The 19,553-nt window shown below is 47.2% G+C and overlaps 3 protein-coding genes across 3 annotated transcripts; 1 reads left to right on the forward strand and 2 right to left on the reverse strand.

Annotated features, from left to right (window-relative positions):
• Window positions 1-2,363: 2,363 nt before the first annotated feature.
• Window positions 2,364-2,740, forward strand: LAJ45_11467 (uncharacterized protein; the record flags this gene model as incomplete). Its single annotated transcript, XM_046120974.1, has 3 exons — window positions 2,364-2,413; window positions 2,474-2,594; window positions 2,651-2,740. 3 exons carry the CDS (start codon window positions 2,364-2,366, stop codon window positions 2,738-2,740), a joined length of 261 nt encoding a protein of 86 aa, XP_045965831.1.
• Window positions 2,741-10,972: 8,232 nt separating this feature from the next.
• On the reverse strand, window positions 10,973-11,260 carry LAJ45_11468 (uncharacterized protein; the record flags this gene model as incomplete). Its single annotated transcript, XM_046120975.1, has 1 exon — window positions 10,973-11,260. The coding sequence occupies one exon, from the start codon at window positions 11,258-11,260 to the stop codon at window positions 10,973-10,975; it is 288 nt and encodes a 95-aa protein (XP_045965832.1).
• A 4,187-nt stretch (window positions 11,261-15,447) lies between these two features.
• Window positions 15,448-16,942, reverse strand: LAJ45_11469 (uncharacterized protein; the record flags this gene model as incomplete). Its single annotated transcript, XM_046120976.1, has 2 exons — window positions 15,448-16,187; window positions 16,408-16,942. 2 exons carry the CDS (start codon window positions 16,940-16,942, stop codon window positions 15,448-15,450), a joined length of 1,275 nt encoding a protein of 424 aa, XP_045965833.1.
• Between the last annotated feature and the right edge of the window lie 2,611 nt (window positions 16,943-19,553).

A 19,553-nucleotide genomic window follows, 5' to 3' on the forward strand; every position in this document is an offset into this window, starting at 1 on the left:
CCAAATCAATCAATGCACTCAACGTTTAACGTGCACCCTACATAGGCCTTATCCTTATTATTCAAACTTACTAACCGGGACGTGTTTTGAGTCTATAACGCCAAGGCGTTGATGCAACCCTAACCCTGCTACAAGACATGCCAACCTGAGCGTGCATCCGTCTCGGTCCGGCGCGGAACGGCGATCTTCTCTCACAACCCCTGTCTGTAAACGACGGGAGATTTAGACACAGGCTATACAGCTGAGGGCTAATGCAGGTACATAAGGTTTTATGCTAAGGTTAAAATTTTAGTGCACTCGATCAAGTCAGTTGGCACTAGTGCAGACACTAGTACTACTCTGCTAAGAGGGAGAGTATACTGAAATTCCTAGGTTGTCAATCGGGGATTTCTTCAGCGGCTATCTAGATGTACATGTCCTCGTGAAAATTGTGTGGATTTTCCACTGGCAAACTCACTAAGTTCAGTTCTTGGAGGAAAGGCGACTCAGCTTTTCCTGAATAGCAAGTCCCACCTGGAATATAAGAGTCTAGCCATCAGTGGAAGCAGTCTAGAAATCAGATTGGCAACTGATGCTTCTTCTTTCACTTCGCCCATTACTCATTGGCTGTTTTCCTCTTGAACATTACGTGCGAGTAAATGTAGCGAGTCTCACGATTCAAAATCGAGATCCCACAAAGATTGAATATAATATTACATGTAGTTGGTTGACGGTAGTTCTGGTTTTCTTAGCCGTGCCAAGCCGACTTTTGCGTTAACCAGTAGCAACCACCTTTGTCAGCGCTGCAGCAGCGCACATAATAGCAGTGTAAGCAAGCACATCCACTGTCAATATGCACTCGCCCCTACCGGCATAGCACATGTGTCTCAGGGATAGATCCTTGGGAATAACTTTGTCATGATTTTAGTCATCGCTTCAACCCTACTCTGACCTTGCCGCGATTAGTTTTTGAGCCAAATACATGATTACATCTTGAGCATTACTCCGGTAGATACTTAGTAAACACAACAGGATACCGAATTCGGACGCGGAGAAGAGCTAGGCCCCACTTCTTGGGAACTTATTCCTCCTAGACTAATAAGATCGCCGGATCTGCAGATCACATGACATGCAGATATATGGTGCTCAGCCAGCTTCATTTGAACAAGGGTTTGATGAATAAACTGTGAACATACTGAACTTCCTCATAGCTCTCTTGGAAACAGGGTGTGAGGTCCGTGGAATAGCCGGCAAGAGCCTAGCAATCGACATATCGCAGGTCGCTAGCTAGACAGCTGTTAAATTAGATATCATGAGAGGTCCTTCGGTGTACATAGAACTTCTTGCTTCGTGATATGATAATGTTTATTACGGTCTTTGAGAGAAGTGCGTATACCCTATCCCTCATCCAAAGATTTGTTGATTGCAAAAATATTGGATATTCGATATCCGTGCTTTAATTAAAACGGCTCAAAGTGTACTACTGTATTTGGCAATACATATATACAGCTCATCAGCACACCTAAGGGTTTTCAACACCTCTGTATTTGGTAATTAAACGCTACTCAAGTATTGGCCTATAATATTGCGGTATTATCAATCCTTTTACAGAATTGTGCACTTTCCTTGTCATAGGGAAGCTTATGGTTTCTCATTGATTGGTCATCACTGTTCACTCCGCCACATGTGCACATTTGATTTAATTATGATCCATTTACCAGTGAACTTATAGACTACTATAGCACAGAACAGTAATCTACTTTATCCGACCGAGTCCTAGCCTGTCTTCACGTCTACTCAGTCTTGAAGCTCCTATAATGTGCAGTTTCAACGACCTCAAACGCAGTCAGATGCTTCTACCAACAGCATATACGCGTTACTCGGTATCCATTGTGCAGAAGGCACGTCGTTTCGGCACAGTACCCTGCTAGAGACCATTCACGGCGCAATGTCTGCGGCGCAGCGACGGCACGTCCGGATCGAACGATACCTGTAGTACATGGATATTGCGAATGAGTGAAATTCATGATTCGTATCCGGAGATATACTGGGAACCTCTCCACTCCTCATTTACGAATAGAGGAGTTAATGTAGCAGATCGTAATAAGAACATAAACAGTAATTCTATGCATATCATCCTCTCCTACCAATAATTCCTTGTATGTACCGTAACTGTTAATTTCTGATGGCAGAACACCCCCATCACATCCTCTATAGGCTTTCATCCAAATCTCATATGTATTTAAACTCCCGCATTCCCTCTCGATTTTCAATTCATTCCACCGCACTCTATCTCCTCCAGCAGTACAACAAGTAAACTCAATCTTCATACCCTTCTCGACGCTTTAATCCTTCAAACAAACTAATCACCTACTACAATAACCATGGTTTCCTTCAGTACCCTCATCCTTCTCCCTACCCTTTTCCTCGGCTCGTAAGAATTCCCTGTATTTCCTAGCACTAGTTTCTTCGCAACAACTAACCCACTCGGCAGCGCCCTCGCAGGAATGAACTGTAAATGCCAAGACTCCCGCGGCCAGTTCAACGAAGCCACTAGGACTTGCTGTAGCAGGCAGAGTAACCCCTTGACGTACTTCCCCGGACCGAACAATCAGGTAACATATGATGATTCTCAATCTTTTGGGGAGTCTGGCTGATGAAGAGCATCTAGTGCGCGAACCCCGCAAATGGGATTGATAGCGGTGCTTTTGAGACTTGCTGCAAATCATTGGGCGTCGAAGCTGCTTACTGCTGGGTTTAGATATATAAAAGACATGGTTGGTCTATATCTTAGTTAGGAGGCGGTGGGGGTTGGCTTGTATGTGAGGAAGGTGGAAGGAGTTTGTAACAGTGTTAGTTATATGCTACAATATATGCTCTTTTGTTCTTGAAATCCTATCATAACGTCCCCAGTTTAGTATGTGTTGAAAATGCCAACTCATGAACTGAAAAGTGCTTTCGAATCTGCCGGCTGAATTTGGTACATATTAAAAGGGCTTACGCTGCGACTGGGGCCAATGGTTGTCTTACCTCCCCCCCCACCCACTATTGGTGATTGATACACGCGGTTGAGCAGTTGCCAATTCGACAATGTCAACATCATACTTTACCATGCCTCTGCGGTCTAAAAAAGAGAAACAAACGATATGTATGTGCGAGTGATACCGTAAGATGCCAGCTAAAACCCTAACCCTCAGTCTAGATAGTGCAACATTTATCAGTCTCGACCAGCGTGGTCCACAAAGCGCGACAAGGCGAGCAAGACGGACTGTATCAAGTTGCCTCTCCCTCTGAGGGGATCTGCTTTGGGTTGCCTCGAGCCAAATACCTGTCTCTATGCTCTTCGAGGTACGTCTTGGCAGTACTGTTCTGTCCGAGCGAGATAGCCGCCCTATCCAGATAACATCCGGATAGTCCTCTATACGAACTAATCTGAACCGAATATTCCATTCAGATAGTTGACACTGTCCACAGTGTAATTTGTATATACATGTATTGTCCGTTGTGAGGAATACCATATTACCGACTTGATCAGGAATTTCGACGGACATATTTGCAAAAACCTCTTTCTTTCTTTATATATATATATATATATATATATTTTTGACACAATAATATCCTTGTTGATAGAGATATCCGTTATGGTGAATAATATTCGGATAGTATGTACTATATATCCAAACATTATGTGGTCAGTGCGGCTATCTCAATGGGACAGAGCAGTACTAGTGGGTTTTCAATAGTTCTGATCTGGTTCGATCACACTGGATGTATATCACATACTATCTCTCTTCTAGCGACTGAAAAAGTATATATTTACATGTAGTTGACTTAAGTCAACTAGAGCCCAGGAATATACCATGTATCAAGGTGTATTGGCCTTGTGAAATGGTATATCCTGTGCTACCTCGAGGTATATGTAATTGGGCTAAACTACATAGAAACCAATGTTCAGATTATGGTTCATTACGGGTCCTCTAGCGTGTATGTATAGGCCTAGTGATGCACACGATACAAAAGGTCTCGAGACTTTGTTTTCTTAGACGATACGAGAGAAGACGAGACCTGTAGTTGGGCAAGACAATTAGTCTCGAGACTCATTCAGGCAGTGTCGAGACGTCCCGAAACAACGTAAAATGTTGAAAAATGGAGCATTTCCCAGCTGATACCTAAATTGATACGTTTTGTACAAACGCAAGAATCCGTCCAAGCCCTAACCCTAGTTTTTGGTTTTAATCCTGTATAATACAAGGCCTTGTTACTAATTTCTAGAGATGGAGCTGTGGTCTCGGGACTTTGCGCGAGACCTACCCTAGGTCTCCTTAGCCACAAGACCCTGTCTTTCCAGAGGCAAGACGAGACGAGATCCAGGGAAGTCTCGGCTTGTTTTGTGTTGTGTGCATCACTATATAGGCCGCCACGAGGTCTTTTTTAATTTCTGTAAGAAAGCAAGCGTGTGGTGGAAGCTAGCTTCTAGCTCATATAACATCAGTTAAATTAAGAGAGTTTTATTGAACTATCAGCATATTAAAGCTGAAGCATACACAATTAAAATTGAATTAGCGGTCTTGAATATTCGAAGATGCCGAGGCGTCATACCGTAAACGTTACCAGCGGTGATAAAAGCAGACTGAAAGATTGTACGCAATTAATGAGTTAAGCAAAAAAGAAAGAAAAAAAAGGCAGTACTTGAAGCTACAAGACTTATGTAATTAATGAATTAAACAAAGAAAAAATGAAAGAAGAAAAAAAGGCCAGAAGACCTGGGACCATCGAGTGATAATTAAAGATGCGATGCCAACTATTGCCTAAACAGATTGCTTACAACATATTAGCTCGGTCAAAGCTTTCATCTTCTCCACCATATTATATCTCGAGGGTGTCTCGCCGGCTACCTTCGCTCTCGACTCTGAGGTGAATAATCGTCCTAAGCTGTGTCTTCTATCAATTAAGCCTGTGATAAACAAATGAAATTCAGTGAAACACAGCCTAAATCTTCATCGCCTTTTATTTACATGATTAATATTGGGTGGGAATGGACTATTGCCTGAAAATCTAAATTTTGTTCCATTGGGCCCTTTGGTTCAAAAACGGATACGATCGTTGTCCGTTTTATTTTAGGCATATATATCACGTACACCAACCTTTTCTTTTTTTGTTACGTCTACCTCAGATCTAGAGGCTGTTGAACTTAGCGCGAGTTTCCAGCATGATGTACACTCCTGCACATGTGCCTTCTACACTATATATAATATATGCGCACAAAGTGAATTTAGTACTTACTTGTGCCTTTACCGTTCACCAGGTCGGTTTTATGCTACAATTATTTAACATTGAAGTCTCTGAGTGGTTATAAGAAATTGCATTTGCTTTCAGTTGATATAGCCATATATATCTACTTGCGTCATTTCATCATGTGGGAGTTACATGAGATGTTGAGGTTGGCTGATTGGTATTATTACTACCTTCACTTTCACCACCCGCTCCCCGGCCCCAAGCGGCCAATCAAGAAACTTTGTTAGGGTGCTCAGCCAGGTCTTCCACTGCTTCTTAGTGTGTTATAATCTTCCATGCTTTGAAGACCCATATATGATCTGATAACGGCGGAGGTATAGTTAGTAACAAGCCAATGAGTATACGAGTGATATACGATGATTAGAATAACCTCAAAGTAACCTAACCTGGTTCTTGTGTGTTGTCTCGGGTGACTTATACAACGTATCGTAACGCTGTCTTTCAGCAGAGATGAATCTCTTGGCTAAAATGGCTGAGATCTAGGTACATACGCACATCAACAGATGAGCCCTGCATAGCCGAGTAAATAGCACTTCCACATCTGTATATGGGGTAACTCCACCATCTAAAACATTTCAATAGTCATAGTACTTTACGATGTGAGTGCAGCCGAACCTCCCGAAACCCGTCGTCCCAAACTCATTCATTGACTGGTAGAGAATCTGCACTTGGATGCAGGATGAGGATTTCCATTTCTTGTAAAGTGCAATATGGCGCCAATCCACCACAGATGGTCGTCTAAATAAGAATATTCAAGTTTTGGCCTAGTATACTGCATAGACTAAGCCACATAAATTATTTCAATTGGCTCACTAGGCTCTTGGTATCCATCAAAGGCCCCGTGCTTGCACTTATTTAACTCCCAATACATATCAAGTACCTACTCTTGTCCCATAACTTTCAGCCCCAGGAGAAGGTTTCATTCCGCCTGACATTCGCTTCTTCTGTGGCTGTTGTTTAGGCTTGCTGGCACTTTTTTAAAGTTCATATGCGGTCATATATAGAGTATCATACACAAATTTAGTTCTAATCCATAGACTGCTGTATGGCGGCCAATATCTGAATGATTTCCGTAACGGGCTTCAAGTCCAGCTGCCATGCAATTATCATTCGGGAATACGCTGGACTATGCCTCTACGGAATTTCTGTAGCTGATAGGATAAACAAAGGGTGGGATTAAATTATGCTAAGTATTAAGCTCAGTAGGCCTCTTGCGACCATCCCTCCTGCCCTTGACAAGCCCCTTCGCAACTCCGCCAAGAGTTCGTGAAGTGCGGGGTCACTCCTCACTACAGACTTTGCTTTGGCTTCATTTGCCAAGGCAAGTCAAAACCTCCTCCTCCTACTCCCTCCATAGGAACCTTTCCTCTGGGATATCGAGCTCGAAGGTCACCCCCCAAAGACCACCAGCATCATCCTCCTCCCTCCTGAATTTTCTCAGGGGAACACCTTTTTACCCCCCCTCCATCACAGTTGGGGATTTGAGAACGCATTAAGCTTTTTTTTGGCCCGGCAATATGTCTTTCTTTTGTGTTATCCGGAATTTTTCTATTTTTTTCTTGGGCGGGGGTTCTCTTAGTCATCAAGCTTGTAAGAGGAGTGCGGTTGGTAGTATACCATAACTACTATAACAAGGGGAACTGGCATTGGGGATAGGTTTTTATGCCTTAGGCTATGCCTGCATGCAGTTATTGTACCTAGAATCAATTCATATGATATAAAAAAAAAAAAAAAAAAAAAAAAATAGGCCTCTTGCGACTTGGCGCGTAGATTCGATATCAATCCTATCGTGCACTCTATGGTTTACTCGTAGTTTCATAGCGCTTCCGAACACGACCAATATTGCATGACATACAAAAAGGTGGATTTGGCGCTTTTTTGTATGGTATGCAATAGCAGTCGTGTCCGGAAAGGTCATGAATTTACGGGTATGTCTCCCTAGCTAGCGGGAATTTTAAATAGATTTCCACTCTTTTGATCTACTCTAGGCGACCCACACGAACAAGCAAAGTCGCCAATATGTGATCACTGTGATGCACTTACAAGGGCACAAATCTTTAGGGCAATTCGCAAGAATGAGGGCATCAATTTGCACCATCCATCGTACCTTTACAAATCGAGTGTATGGCATAGGTAGTAGGTCACATGCATATCGGTTGGTTTATGAGATATGACATCCCAATTTATCTTATATACCTTAACTTGCGAGACAGTACCTTAACATGTGAGACATACACATACTCGGAGTGACCTATTGAAGTGGTTAATGATGATCCAGAGACGAAACGCCCCTCGTAATAACTACTCTAATACTCTGCTGTGACCACCTCTTTTCTTTTCATTTTTTTAAATCAATTTCATTATTTCTGGAATAGCATATCGCATGCTGTGACCACCTCACTAGCCTACATCATACATACGTGATTTCTCGCTTATCTGTAAACTACTTCTTAGCCTCATTCTCTACTTAGGTAAGTTACTCTACTCTACAACACACACCCTGCACCTATCAAATTTGTGACCAATAGTGAGCTCACCGGCCAGCAGCTTGACAATGCCAATGTTTATGAGTTACATAACGGTTCCCAGGTTAAGATCCACCGCCATCCCGTTGTGAGCGCGGGCTCTAATCTAAATCACTCACCGAGAGTTAACAAAACGTTTGGGAGTGAGGGCAACTGTTGGTACCTGTCAATCACTTGGCGCCAAGACACGCTTGAAAAGTCTCCACTAGATCATAGCAAGCACACTAGCACTGAGGAAGGTTATGTACCTACTCTAGAGTAGACAGTGAGAGCATTAGACAGAAAGAACACTAGGCACCATTCTAGCATTCTAGCATATGGTTGGTACGGTAATTCTAGTAAATTACGATAGTTACTCACCCATATTTGATTGAGTTACTGAGGGCCGGTTGTTCATGCATCGCCTATTCTATACTAGCAATCTGCGCTTGAAGGTCAACTCCGAAACATGCATGAAGATAGGTACTCTAGAGTCTCTTGTTCTATTGGTTTCGCCAAGGCTCTATAGACAAGCGGCTCGAAATGCGGTGAAAATTGCTGCATGGACATAGGGTACCTGATGTACCGGGCATGGTAGAGTATGTAGAGTATGTACTCTACCTACGAACTTGGTTATCGGCACCCCAGCACTACTCTACTCTGGAGTATATATACTCTATAGATATCTATCGTAGCGCACGTAGAGAGTACATATGGGTACGTCGTGATCTGATCCAGTCCAGACGCCCCCTGACCGAGAGCAGTGAAATGGGTGGAGTAATAGGTGGATATACATACTCTTATCCGGTCCAATGCATCAACTCCTATATCCATGGATCGGCCCGAACCTCAATGTCATATGTACAACTTGTGGTAAGATTATTGTAGAAATATGGGAGGAGTCCTATTGGCTTGCCAGCCACAGAAACCCTGTTCTTAGACCCCTGTTTCTACAATAATTTTACCTCTCGCTGTACTTGACCTGTGCTTTTATGATTTTGCCGGGGTGGAGAGCATACCCCTGCTCACGCGGTACATATCATATTATCATATTGACCTATCACTAAAACCAGCGTTAATCGCCGAGTACTTTCAGGTACAGCGCCGGACAGTCAAAATCAACCCTCATGTTCTTTTCAAGCCAGAAACTAGTCCTAATCAGGTAATAATGATCATTTAATTATCCCAATATAGTAAGAATTATCCTAAATTAATGTGGCCGCCTTGGCATAAAGCTATTAAAGTTATTATTTCACACCTATGTTTTTTTCGGGCAGATTGCACCAAATGTTTGAGAGGTCATAGTGCAGCCAGTTATTACTTATTTTAAATCCCCTTTTATGGGGATGTTTAAAACCATGATTAGACCCATTTAACAAAAGAACATTATTTCTGGACAAGTGTTGCGTTGTTGAAAGTCGATGGGGTGAAGGGGAGTCGGTGGTTGCTCTGGCCGGTTTTGGCTGTCCGACACCGTACCTTGTGCACTGCCCCCTCCTACTGACATTTCTGTAATGGAGTGCCAACAAAATATTGTAGTTCAAAAGGTAGGCGTAGTCGATTACCCACGATTCTCTTCTACCCCACCCCGGGATGCTCGGCAATGGCGCCTGAAATTCACGAACAAAATAATGGGGTAGTACTTGAACGGAAAGCCTTGCGTAACATCTCCTGCTCAGGGCATGAAATACAATACTGTACCTAACACACCTGGGACTACCTCACTTATGACTGACTGGCCATAGTCATTATCCCAAAGCCCCAAATCTGACTAGTATTGAGTGGCGTGGACGCTTGTACAATACGTATGTAACTACAGCACGTATACTGAGCTAGTGGGTATCCGCTGGTCGCCGACGCAAGCGCGGGGAGCCTCCGCGGATGGCGGGCATGGATCAGCGGACTAATCATACATATGTAGTATTCTTCCTCGAAAGCAAGGGGTTTAGTTTGTCTATGGTTTTGAGCCCCATCTGAAGGTAGCTGTCAGAGGGTCATATCGATAAGGAAAGAGATAAGGAAATGAAATATCAGGATAATACAACACCGGCAATTGGAAAAGTCATCCATCAAAAAGGTGGAGTACGCGATTGTCCAAATTGAATGTAATAGGATGCTGTGCATACCTAGCCTACCCTCTACTCGCGACCAGCAACAAGAACCCGAAAATGCACGTCCTAATCTGCAACTTCCATTGGAGTAGAAGTCAAAAATACACCAAAGACTTGCAGCTGCATATTCGGGTTCTTGTTGCTGGTCGCGAGTAGATATTGCGGAGGATGCCTTGGGGGGCGGGGAGGCGTCAACTTCAGGGAACATTTTCTTTTTAATTTGTGGAAGCCGCAAAAAATGCCACCATTACATTGCTTTAGTTTACACAGCAGATCCCCCGGTACCTTAATTAATTGTCAGTATCTTTAAAAGAGGCCAAAGACTGCTTCAGTGATCCTCAAGCTTTCTGCTCCTTCCCCCAATGTTCATAGATTTCAGAGAACTAGCTACCCTCTAACATTCTCAAAACGCTAATATAATGTGTACCTACGTACGCGTGTAATTAAAGGAGATCCTGAACACGAATAATCCTTGGCAAGAAAACAGCTCCTCAGATTCGTTCCTCAGCGCGTAAATTCTTTTCCCCGCCGTAAGGGCATTGGCTATGTCTCGACCGGTGTCTAGGTTTCGAAGCCTTTCTGCACGTTAAGCTGGTCGTGTCCCCGCTAACCCACTTTGGCTAGTACGTTAGACCACCCCCTCACCCTTTCCAGCCAGATATGACTGACTAGATGTAAATACAGAACCCAAAGGGGAGTAGCATGATGTTCTGTTTTTTTTTTTTTTTAAATCATTGTTTCATTTATTTCTGGGGACAAGAATATCACTTGGAGCCTAAGCTATGGCGTGAACAACACCACTCCCCTACCAAACCGCCGAAGAGAACAAGACAAAAGAGATATATGGAAGAGTGTACATGAAGCAGACGCTGAGAAGAGACCCTGACATTCCTCCTAGTGGCCAGCAAACTAAGAAATTCGGACGTCCCCGTCTGGGGTGGTATACTTTCGTACCAGCTACGTAATTTATGACAGGACATAGGAGAGAAGAGAACAAGGGAGAGCAGAGAGGACACTTTAGGTGTTGAGGTTGCGGCGTTTTATTGTGGCCAGTTTCTTGGGCCTGGTGTGGATGAGGGTCGTCTAGGCCGAGCTTGATGAGAGTGAGGTGAGGTCGAAGTCTGAGGATAGGTCATAGGGTGGCGACATGGGTGGGCCCACTTGTGGGGGGTACCCGGTTTTGGTGTCCCTTATGTATGAAGAGAGGGCTGCTAGTGAGGTGGGGGGTGACCAGAGGTCGTCGAGAGATTTTGCAAAGGGTATGTAGGTTGCCCTCTGGGCGCTGCGCTCGGGGCCGCGTAGGATGGCATGTTCGAGGTCTTCGTCTTCGAGGAGACATCTGGGGCATGTCGGGGGGAAGTCCTGGTTCATTCAAGTTGGGTGGGCCGCTAGATAGCTCTTATGGTCGCGCATTTGACATATGCGTCCTGCGATGAAGCGGTCGAGTTTGAGGTGGGGGTATGGGCGTGTTTTTTTTTTTTTTTTTAGATCATAGTTTCAATTGATTCTAGATACATGAATATCGCATGGAGGTATAAACCTATGGTGTGAACTCTACCTATCCCCTATACCCGCCCGATCTTCCCGTTATAGTAACTGTGGTATGCTACCAACCGCACATCCTCTTACAAGGTAGACGATAAGAAAACCCCCCCCTGACTACTACAAGTCGACAAAAGAGAGAAAAAAAAAGAAAAATTTGAGTGAAGAGAGTAACCAATTGGCTAAAAATCGCCGTACCGCCCGAGATAAGTCTGGGTCCGCGATCGAATGCAGTGTAATATCGAAAGGGAGATCCTCCCCGTGGGGATGAACCGGTGTCAAGAAGTGTAGTGGTGGTGAAGAGGAGGAGGAGCGGAGAGAGGTCTCTGCCCAAAGAGGGGACGGCCAGGAGGACCCATAGGGCCCGAAGAAGGAGGCAGTCCCCCAAGGGAAGAGAGAGGAGGAGAAGGTTTTGGCCTCATAGGCAGAGAGGAGACCGAGTTTGAAAAGGTTTTGACCATCTCCAGTGAAGGAGAGGTCGAGTTTGTATAGTTGGGACTTGCTTTGGCTAAATGAAGCCAAAGCAAAGTCTATGATTGTGTAGTGACCCCGCACTTCATCAAGTCTTGGTGGCGTTGAGAAGGGTGTTGTCAAACACAAGAGGGATCGGGGGGGGGGGTGTGGGCATGTATTGATTGTGAATTTATAGTAGTCTGGGAGGGGGTTATTCCTCCAGATTTGCAGGGTGTCTCTTTTAATAGAGAGCGCCAGGCCTGGGTAGATAGTGTTATGGTTCCGGGAGAAGGTGGGAGAGTTGGTGAGAAGTGTGTGGCAGAGGTCGTCTATGGGGAGGCGGGCTACCCCTTTCCTGGTCGAGTTCCAGTTGACGGCGGGGTTTGGGCGGCCTCTTAGAAGGTGCCGGTGAGTGGTCTCTCTGTAGGTGGAGAGTGTGTGGAATGAGTCTGGAGTGCGTGCGGTGACTGGGTTGTATGCGGGGGATGTGGCTTGGATTCTCGCAGCGTATCTGATACGTAGGGAGGGGATGTAGAGGGCGAGCGGAGGGAAAGATGTCTCGGCTTGTAGTATAGAGAGTGGGGTTGATCTGAAGCAGTTGGTGATCCATCTAAGGACTGAGTGCCAGGTGGTCTCGAGCCTTTTAAGTACTTGTGCTGTGGAGATGAGGACGGAGGCGCCATATGTGAGCATGGGGAGGATTGCCATGACTGCTAGTCGTCGGCAATTGATGGGAGTGAGGCCTTTGCTGGCTGAGGCGAATCCCCTTATGATGGCGAAGGAGGCTTGCGCTGAGGCACACCTTTTGGAGTAGTGGTTGAAGGTGTTGAGGTTGTTGGTGAGCTGAAGGCCCAACCAGCGGATTTCTCTTTTGGGGTTGAGGGGGATCCGGTTGAGTGTGATGGGGAGCGAGGAGGGTACGCTTCTATCAGCGCTGGTGCGCCAGTGCATGAGGTCTGTTTTGGGGAGGGAGAAGTGGATGCTGCGTGAGGTGCCTGCGTCTGTTGCTCTGAGGAAGGCATTTTCTAGTAGGGCAATGTTCTGTTGGTGGGATGGGGAGGCAACTGTGAAGGCAAAGTCGTCGACATATGAGATGGTGATGCCGGGGTTCGGGTCTATGTGTAGTGGTGCTACATATATGCAGAATAGTAGGGGTGAGATGGGGGAGCCCTGGGGTACTCCGACGGCTACTGGTAGGGAGGCTCGTGGGCCGCCTGGGAAGAGGAGAGTGCATTTGCGGTCCGATAGGAACGAGAGTACCCATTGGACCATGTACGGGGGGGTGTTCTTGCCGCGAAAGGTGTCTGCGAGGACAGAGGGAATGACGTGGTCGAAACCCCCTTTGACGTCCAGGAAGAGGGAGGAGACCTTCAGGCCTCCGCGTTGGAGGAGCCTGACTTCGTGTAGGAGAGTAGTTGCGGCATCTGCTGTGGACAGTCCTTTGATTGAACCGCATTGATGGGGGTGTATGAGGCGAGATGAGGAGGCGAAGGAATGTAGGCGGTATGTCACTATCCGCTCGAGGATTTTTGAGACGGTTTCGAGGAGGACTATGATCCGATAGGCGGCGGGGGAGTTGTAATCTGGCTTGTTGGGCTTGGGGAGGATGACCCCGAGGGCACTCTTGAGCGCTATCGGGTGATATCTGCTTCTGAGGAGAGGGGTGAGGAGTTGGGGGATGAGGGATGGGTTTCCTTGGTGGATTCTTTTCTAGGCTATGGGAGGGAATGTGTCCGGGCCTGGTGCTGAGTTGTTTGAAGAGGCGGCTAGCGCTTTGGCAACTTCCATGGCTGTTACTTCTGGAGTGTCGGGGAAGAAGCCGGGTTGGGGAGCTGGGGTGGGGTTTGGTTGGGGGGGGAAGAAATGGGATATGAGGGCTTGTTTGACCTCGGTTGGGGAGGAGGCGTTTGGGAATTTGGGGAGCTTAGTCTCCTTATTCCGGGTCGTGGTTTTTCTGAGGGCCCAGACCTGTTGTGAGTCGGCCTGAGCTATAAAGTCATTCCAGTGTCTCTTCTTGGCTTCTTGGATGGCCGAGAAGTATGCATTGCGGGCGGCTTTGTATTCGAAGGGGGGCGATAGCCCTTTTCTATAGGCTCTGGCGACGGAGTTAAAGACCCGTCGAAGTTTTGAGAGGTGGGGGGACCACCATGCATTTGACCATGAGGACGGCCTTTTGGTCGGGATGGCAGCTAGGACTGGTTCGGTGATGGTGGCTAACGCATTCCCAAACCAGTGGTCGATGGGGTATGAGATCGGGTGGAGGGAGGTTTTGCGGAGGGTTTCCTGGATTGCTGTAACGGCAATATTATATTTCGACTAAGGTGATAGATTGGGTTGTGAAGAGAAGGAATCGCGCAGTTGGACTATGATTTGTAATGGGTTTTCTGTTATGTTCTTTCGGTTTCCGTTACGCAAGATATTAGTCATCAACGGACTAGGAGTTGGATATATAAGGGGGTGTTGTCTCGTGCCTTTTCATGTTTTCCTTCCTTTCCTCTTTTCTTCACGGAACCTCTTGTATCTACTCCACGAATACTACTTTTGTTCTACGCCTCGTCATAGGGTTCAACTAGTTGTCATACTAGGTAGAGCCACTCCATAGCCCATAGTCTTGAATACCTATTGCCACGTATCCACCTCGGTTGTATTCCTTGGCACCATAGTCCCTACGTCCATAGTCCCCGTTACAATTGCGGGCCAGGGGGCCTTTTTCCAGTCGGGGTGTGTGTGGTGAGGGAGGTCATGCCGGGAGAGAGGGTAAATCGTAGTTTGATTGGGGTGTGGTCGGAGCCTGCATTAGGGAGCCTGTTGGACCATGAGTGGAAGAGGTTGAGGGCGGGGGGTTTGCGAAGGCTAGGTCAATGACCCTATATCTTTGGAGTGGGTTGGGGGAGATTCGGGTGATCCTGCCGGGAATATTGAGCAGGGAGTAGCCATTGGCTGCGGCTGTGGAGAAGTAAGGGGAGGAGAGTGACTCCTCTCTTCTGTTTATGGTGCGTTGGGGATCGGTGCGGATGTTGTGTATGTTAAGGTCTCCGCAGATGATGGAGGGGTTTCTGGTGTTGCGGAATATCGTCTCCGGGAGGATTGATCTTCTCCTGGGTGAGATGTGTCGATTATAGGCATTCACTATTTCTAGTTGTGCTGCAAGAGAGAGAGTATCGGAATTTCTCCAGTAGATGGCTATGCCGAAGATACCGCCTCTATCGAAGTTGATTGGGAAGTAGGAGGTATGCTGGAGGAAGTCTAGATGTATGTAGAAGGCGACCGATACCGGTTCGTCCTCTATTGTTGGAGGGAATACGCATTCGTAGCCTGGCGCGTTTAGGGGGTGGTTGAGGATGGTGAAGGGCTCTTGTACTGCCACAATTTGGGGGGGGCGTTGCTTGGAAAAGGAAAAAAAGAGTGAAAGGAAGACTGCGTTGCTTTTTGCACAGTTTAGTTGGATTATTGTAAAGGGATTGCTGGAAGGATCTCCGCTGGATATGTCTGATCGATGGGTGGTTGAAAGGGGGGGGGAAGAGGGGAGGGAGGAGGATCGTGCCGGCATTACTGCGACATGGTCAAGTCCTCTTCCGCAGGCCCTTCTTGTTGGGGTGCGGGTACTGATGCGGACTGAGGGTTGGTGGGTTGGGACAGGTTGATCGTTGGGAGGTTGTCTGGGGTGTCTGGAGGGCAGGTGTGGTGCCTTGGGGGGCAGGCGCTGTGGCAGCGGTATGGGTGCGGGTGCGCCTGGCGGGGCACTCTCTGTCAGAGGTGGTGTGGTTGCCAGAACAGTTGATGCATTTGGCTTTCCAGGTAGCGCAGCAATCGATAATGAGTTTGAGGTGGCCTTCTCTAGGGCAGGCTTGGTTAGGGCAGCGGTGGTCTTTGCGGAGGTGGTTGCCTGCGCAGAGCGGGCATGTGGGTGAGGATGATTGGCATCCTTCTGTTGCTTGTCCTAGGCAGGCGCACTTGCGGCAGAGGGTGTTAGGGGACGCTAGCCAAAGTTTGTTACACCGGCGAGAGCGTCCGAATAGGCGAATTTGGTCTCCGATCTTGTCGGTGTCTTCGGCAGGGACGGAGATGACGATTGAGGTAGTGGTTTTCCTGATTCTATTCTCGGGTTTGGTGAGGTATCGGGCTCTGGCGACAGCGGCTCCGGTGGTGAGGGCGACGGCTTCGGCGAGGTGGGGGGTGAAGATGGATTCTGGGACGTCGAGGGCGAAGATGGGGACGTTGTGGATGGCATAGTCGACGTTGGTGGGTGCGAGTTGAAAGTTGTTGAGCGGGTTTTCGGTTGCATTGCAGGCGAGGTTCAGGACTGCGAGGAGACCGAGAAGTAGGGGGCGATGTCCTTGGCGGGGGTGGAGGGGGAGGCAGTGCAAGTGACAGTGCCGTTGCGGTTAACCTGGACCTGGAGGGCTGTGTGGGGGTGTGTGAGGCCTATATTGGCTAGGACTCTACCGAGATCGGAGGGGAGTCTTGCCTCAAGTTGTTGGTGGTTCAGGAAGGGTGCGGGGTTGGATCTGGTTGCGAAGAACCGGCGTTGGGTGGTGGGGAGGTTTGATGCTGGTTGGGGAGCTGCGGGTCTGCGGGGGCCTGCATTCTGGGTAGCGGGGAAGGGGGCGGCGGGGCGGGAGTTGTCCTGGCGTTGTTTAAGTTTTTTGGCATAGGTAAGGAGTTGTCTGTTGCCATTTTAGTCGATGGTTTCGAGGGGATCATTGAGGTGAAGCTCCGCTCCTTCGATCGGGGGGGCCTGAGGGAGGGGGACGGCCGGGGCGGGGCGAGGGGCTGGCGGGGTTGATGGGTAGGTTGCCTTTGGGGGGGACGGCGGGCCTGTGGGGCAGGGGCTGGAATGTGGTTGTTGATGCGCGCGTTGAGGCGGGTGACGTCGGCGGCATGTCTCGCAGCTAGGGTGTGGACTTCTGTGGTGAGTTTCTCGACTTGGGTTGAGAGGCCGAGGAGGAGGCTGATGATGGCCTTGGCTGGGTTTAAAGAGGGGTTTTGAGCGAGGAAGGTGGAGGCGATGTGCTGTAGGAGGTCATCTGTAGCGGGTGACTTTTCCTCTAGGCCCATTTTGTTGAGGAGTTTATGCCTGTCCACTATGTGAAGCAGGGGGGCAGCGAAGGCTGCGTTTGCTTGGAGGTACTCTGGAAGGGGGTGGCCTGCCAGGAGGGGGGCGGGGTTGGTACTCATGGTAATAGAGGGGGGAGATATTTTGGGCTGTGAAGCCTAATAGTTAAAGACTTTTCTGCCTGTGTAACGTGGTTGCAACGTAAAACTTGGAGGAGATTTCAAAAACTCGGTACAATAGCGGGAAGAAAGGTGAGCATGATGTTCTGTGTTGGCATGGGGTGTATATCGACAAGGCCGTCTCGTTTTTCGCTAAGGTGCTTAAGGTTTTCAGCGTGTGAGGGTGGTATGTATGATACTTAGCTGGATAGGGGGTCCTATGTAGGTAAATACTTGGGTTCGTCTGGCACCTGTGATCTTTGTCCAGGATACCTAATAGCAGGCATCATATGTGGACAAGGGATAGATGCTTTATACTTATTCTTGTTCACGCACTTGTATCTTGTGCTGGTGGGCTGGATAAAACCAAACCACGAGGCAAAATAACTGAGCGACATGGTCAAAGGGCAAAAAAAAAAGACAAGGTGTCTGCAGGTTAATGAAAGAAGGAAGCTTACTCGCGACCAGCAATAAGAACCCGAATATGCAGCTGCAAGTCTTTGGTGTATTTTTGACTTCTACTCCAATGGAAGTTGCAGATTAGGACGTGCATTTTCGGGTTCTTGTTGCTGGTCGCGAGTATATATTCCACCCAAAAGATGTTCCGGTAGATCATGCCACGGACTGCAATTGGTGCAGCACTTAGAGCACCTACGGGGGGGAAAATTGTTGTAGAAACAGGGGTCTAAAAACAGGGTTTAAGTGGATGACTCGGCCAATGGGACTCCCCATACTTCTACAATAATTTCCCCCCCGCTGTATACTCCACCAATCGTGACACATATACGGCATGATTTCTCCATCACAATACCTAGGCTGGGAAACCTTGAACGTATTCACCCCATGCTACGAACTACATTCCTGCAGGCGGTGGCGGCAATGTCGGCGTCTGCGGCGCCCTGTTCTGCGGCATCCTTCGGAAATCGTGATCTCTATTTATTTCCGCCAGAGAGTCCCATCGGGTAAAGACGTCTCCAAGAGGAAAGGTTCAACTGTGTAGTACCTGAACCCTGAATGATGCATGCCTAGGCCAATGCCTCCATGCTTCGACTGTGCAACAGACAGTCTCGATTACATACAGTGCTTACTAGATAATAGGTAAAAGGCTGGATACTAAACGCGCAGAACGACGCTTTCACTGTCACTGTCACTGTCTAGGACCAACATGTACAGTCGTTCACAGGGTGAGGACGAACACTGGGTATAGACGAACAAGGATTTTTGGACAGATAGAAAGATCACTTGGGCAGCTTGGCTGTTTCTTGCCATATTGAGAACCCTGGTTCGTCTTCACCCAGTGTTCGTCCTCACCCTGTGAATGACTGTGCCGGTTAAGTACGAAAGCGGCGGTATCACTGCTTTTCCCACGTTTTGTCGACAGGGCTAGATGGTATGGGTCCAATTGGGTGAGTCGACAATGAGCTTCGGAAGAGCCTCAATTTAATACCCTAAACTGCCTCTGGTTGAATTGATAAAACTTCTAGTTGTCAGAAAATAATCCATAATCCTCATCGGTTACATTGATCTGATCCCATGGCCACGGGTGCAACAGGTGGTAAAGGGTACGCCAATGAGCTGCAAACCAGATGTTTTGCAGCAAACTATTCATTATATTTTTCAAAAATATGAAACATTTATCTATGCGTGCAGGTCTCGACCACATTTTGGTAGGGTGGGTAGGTATGTGTGCTCTAGTCTATAGAGGGCACACATGGCACATGCCAGTAATGTGTACGTGCAAGTGTTCTTTCTACTCTACTCTATTCTATTTATTAATCTTTCGATTGTTAAAAGGTACGTGCTGACCGGTCTGCGCACTGAAAGGTGCGCAGTGAATTTCCCTCATGCTAGCTAGGGTAGAATTATTGTAAAGGCAAGGATCTGTGAGCAGGGCCTGGCCAAAAGAAGGAGTAAAAAAGAAATGACACGTCGAGGAGGTATTGGAGAAGGGTGCAACCTCAGACATCCCGTATCATGTGGAACTCAAGATTGATTGGCACGAGTTGGGTTTCTTAATGAAATATAGGGATGCAAATAAGCCATCAATCTATTCAAAGTTTAAACGCGGAGAAGCGTGTTGGCCAAAGCATTATCATTTTCACCCTCGAATTTAATCATACGCTACGGTATAGTAGAGACATACATAGTAGAAATGTCGCGATCAAGATCGTGGGATATATTTTGATAGTATACATGAGCTTTATATTTAGATCTAGAGAGGAAAATCTGTCCCTTCTACAATACCTGGGGTGCCCAGTGCTATGCCTGCTCTGGATAACCCTGGTTGACCCCTGTACCTAGGCGGCATGCTGCAATGTACATATCTGTAGTGTAGAGTACTACTAATCTCATGACGTTTCCGAGCACGACTGCTATTGCATACCATACAAAAAAGCGCCAAACCCACCTTTTTGTATGTCATGCAATATTAGTCGTGTTCGGAAACGCTATGATA

The sequence above is a fragment of the Morchella importuna genome, assembly GCF_003444635.1.
Source record: "Morchella importuna strain M04M26 chromosome Unknown Morimp01GS069, whole genome shotgun sequence".
In the NCBI taxonomy this organism is placed as follows: Eukaryota; Fungi; Ascomycota; class Pezizomycetes; order Pezizales; family Morchellaceae; genus Morchella; species Morchella importuna.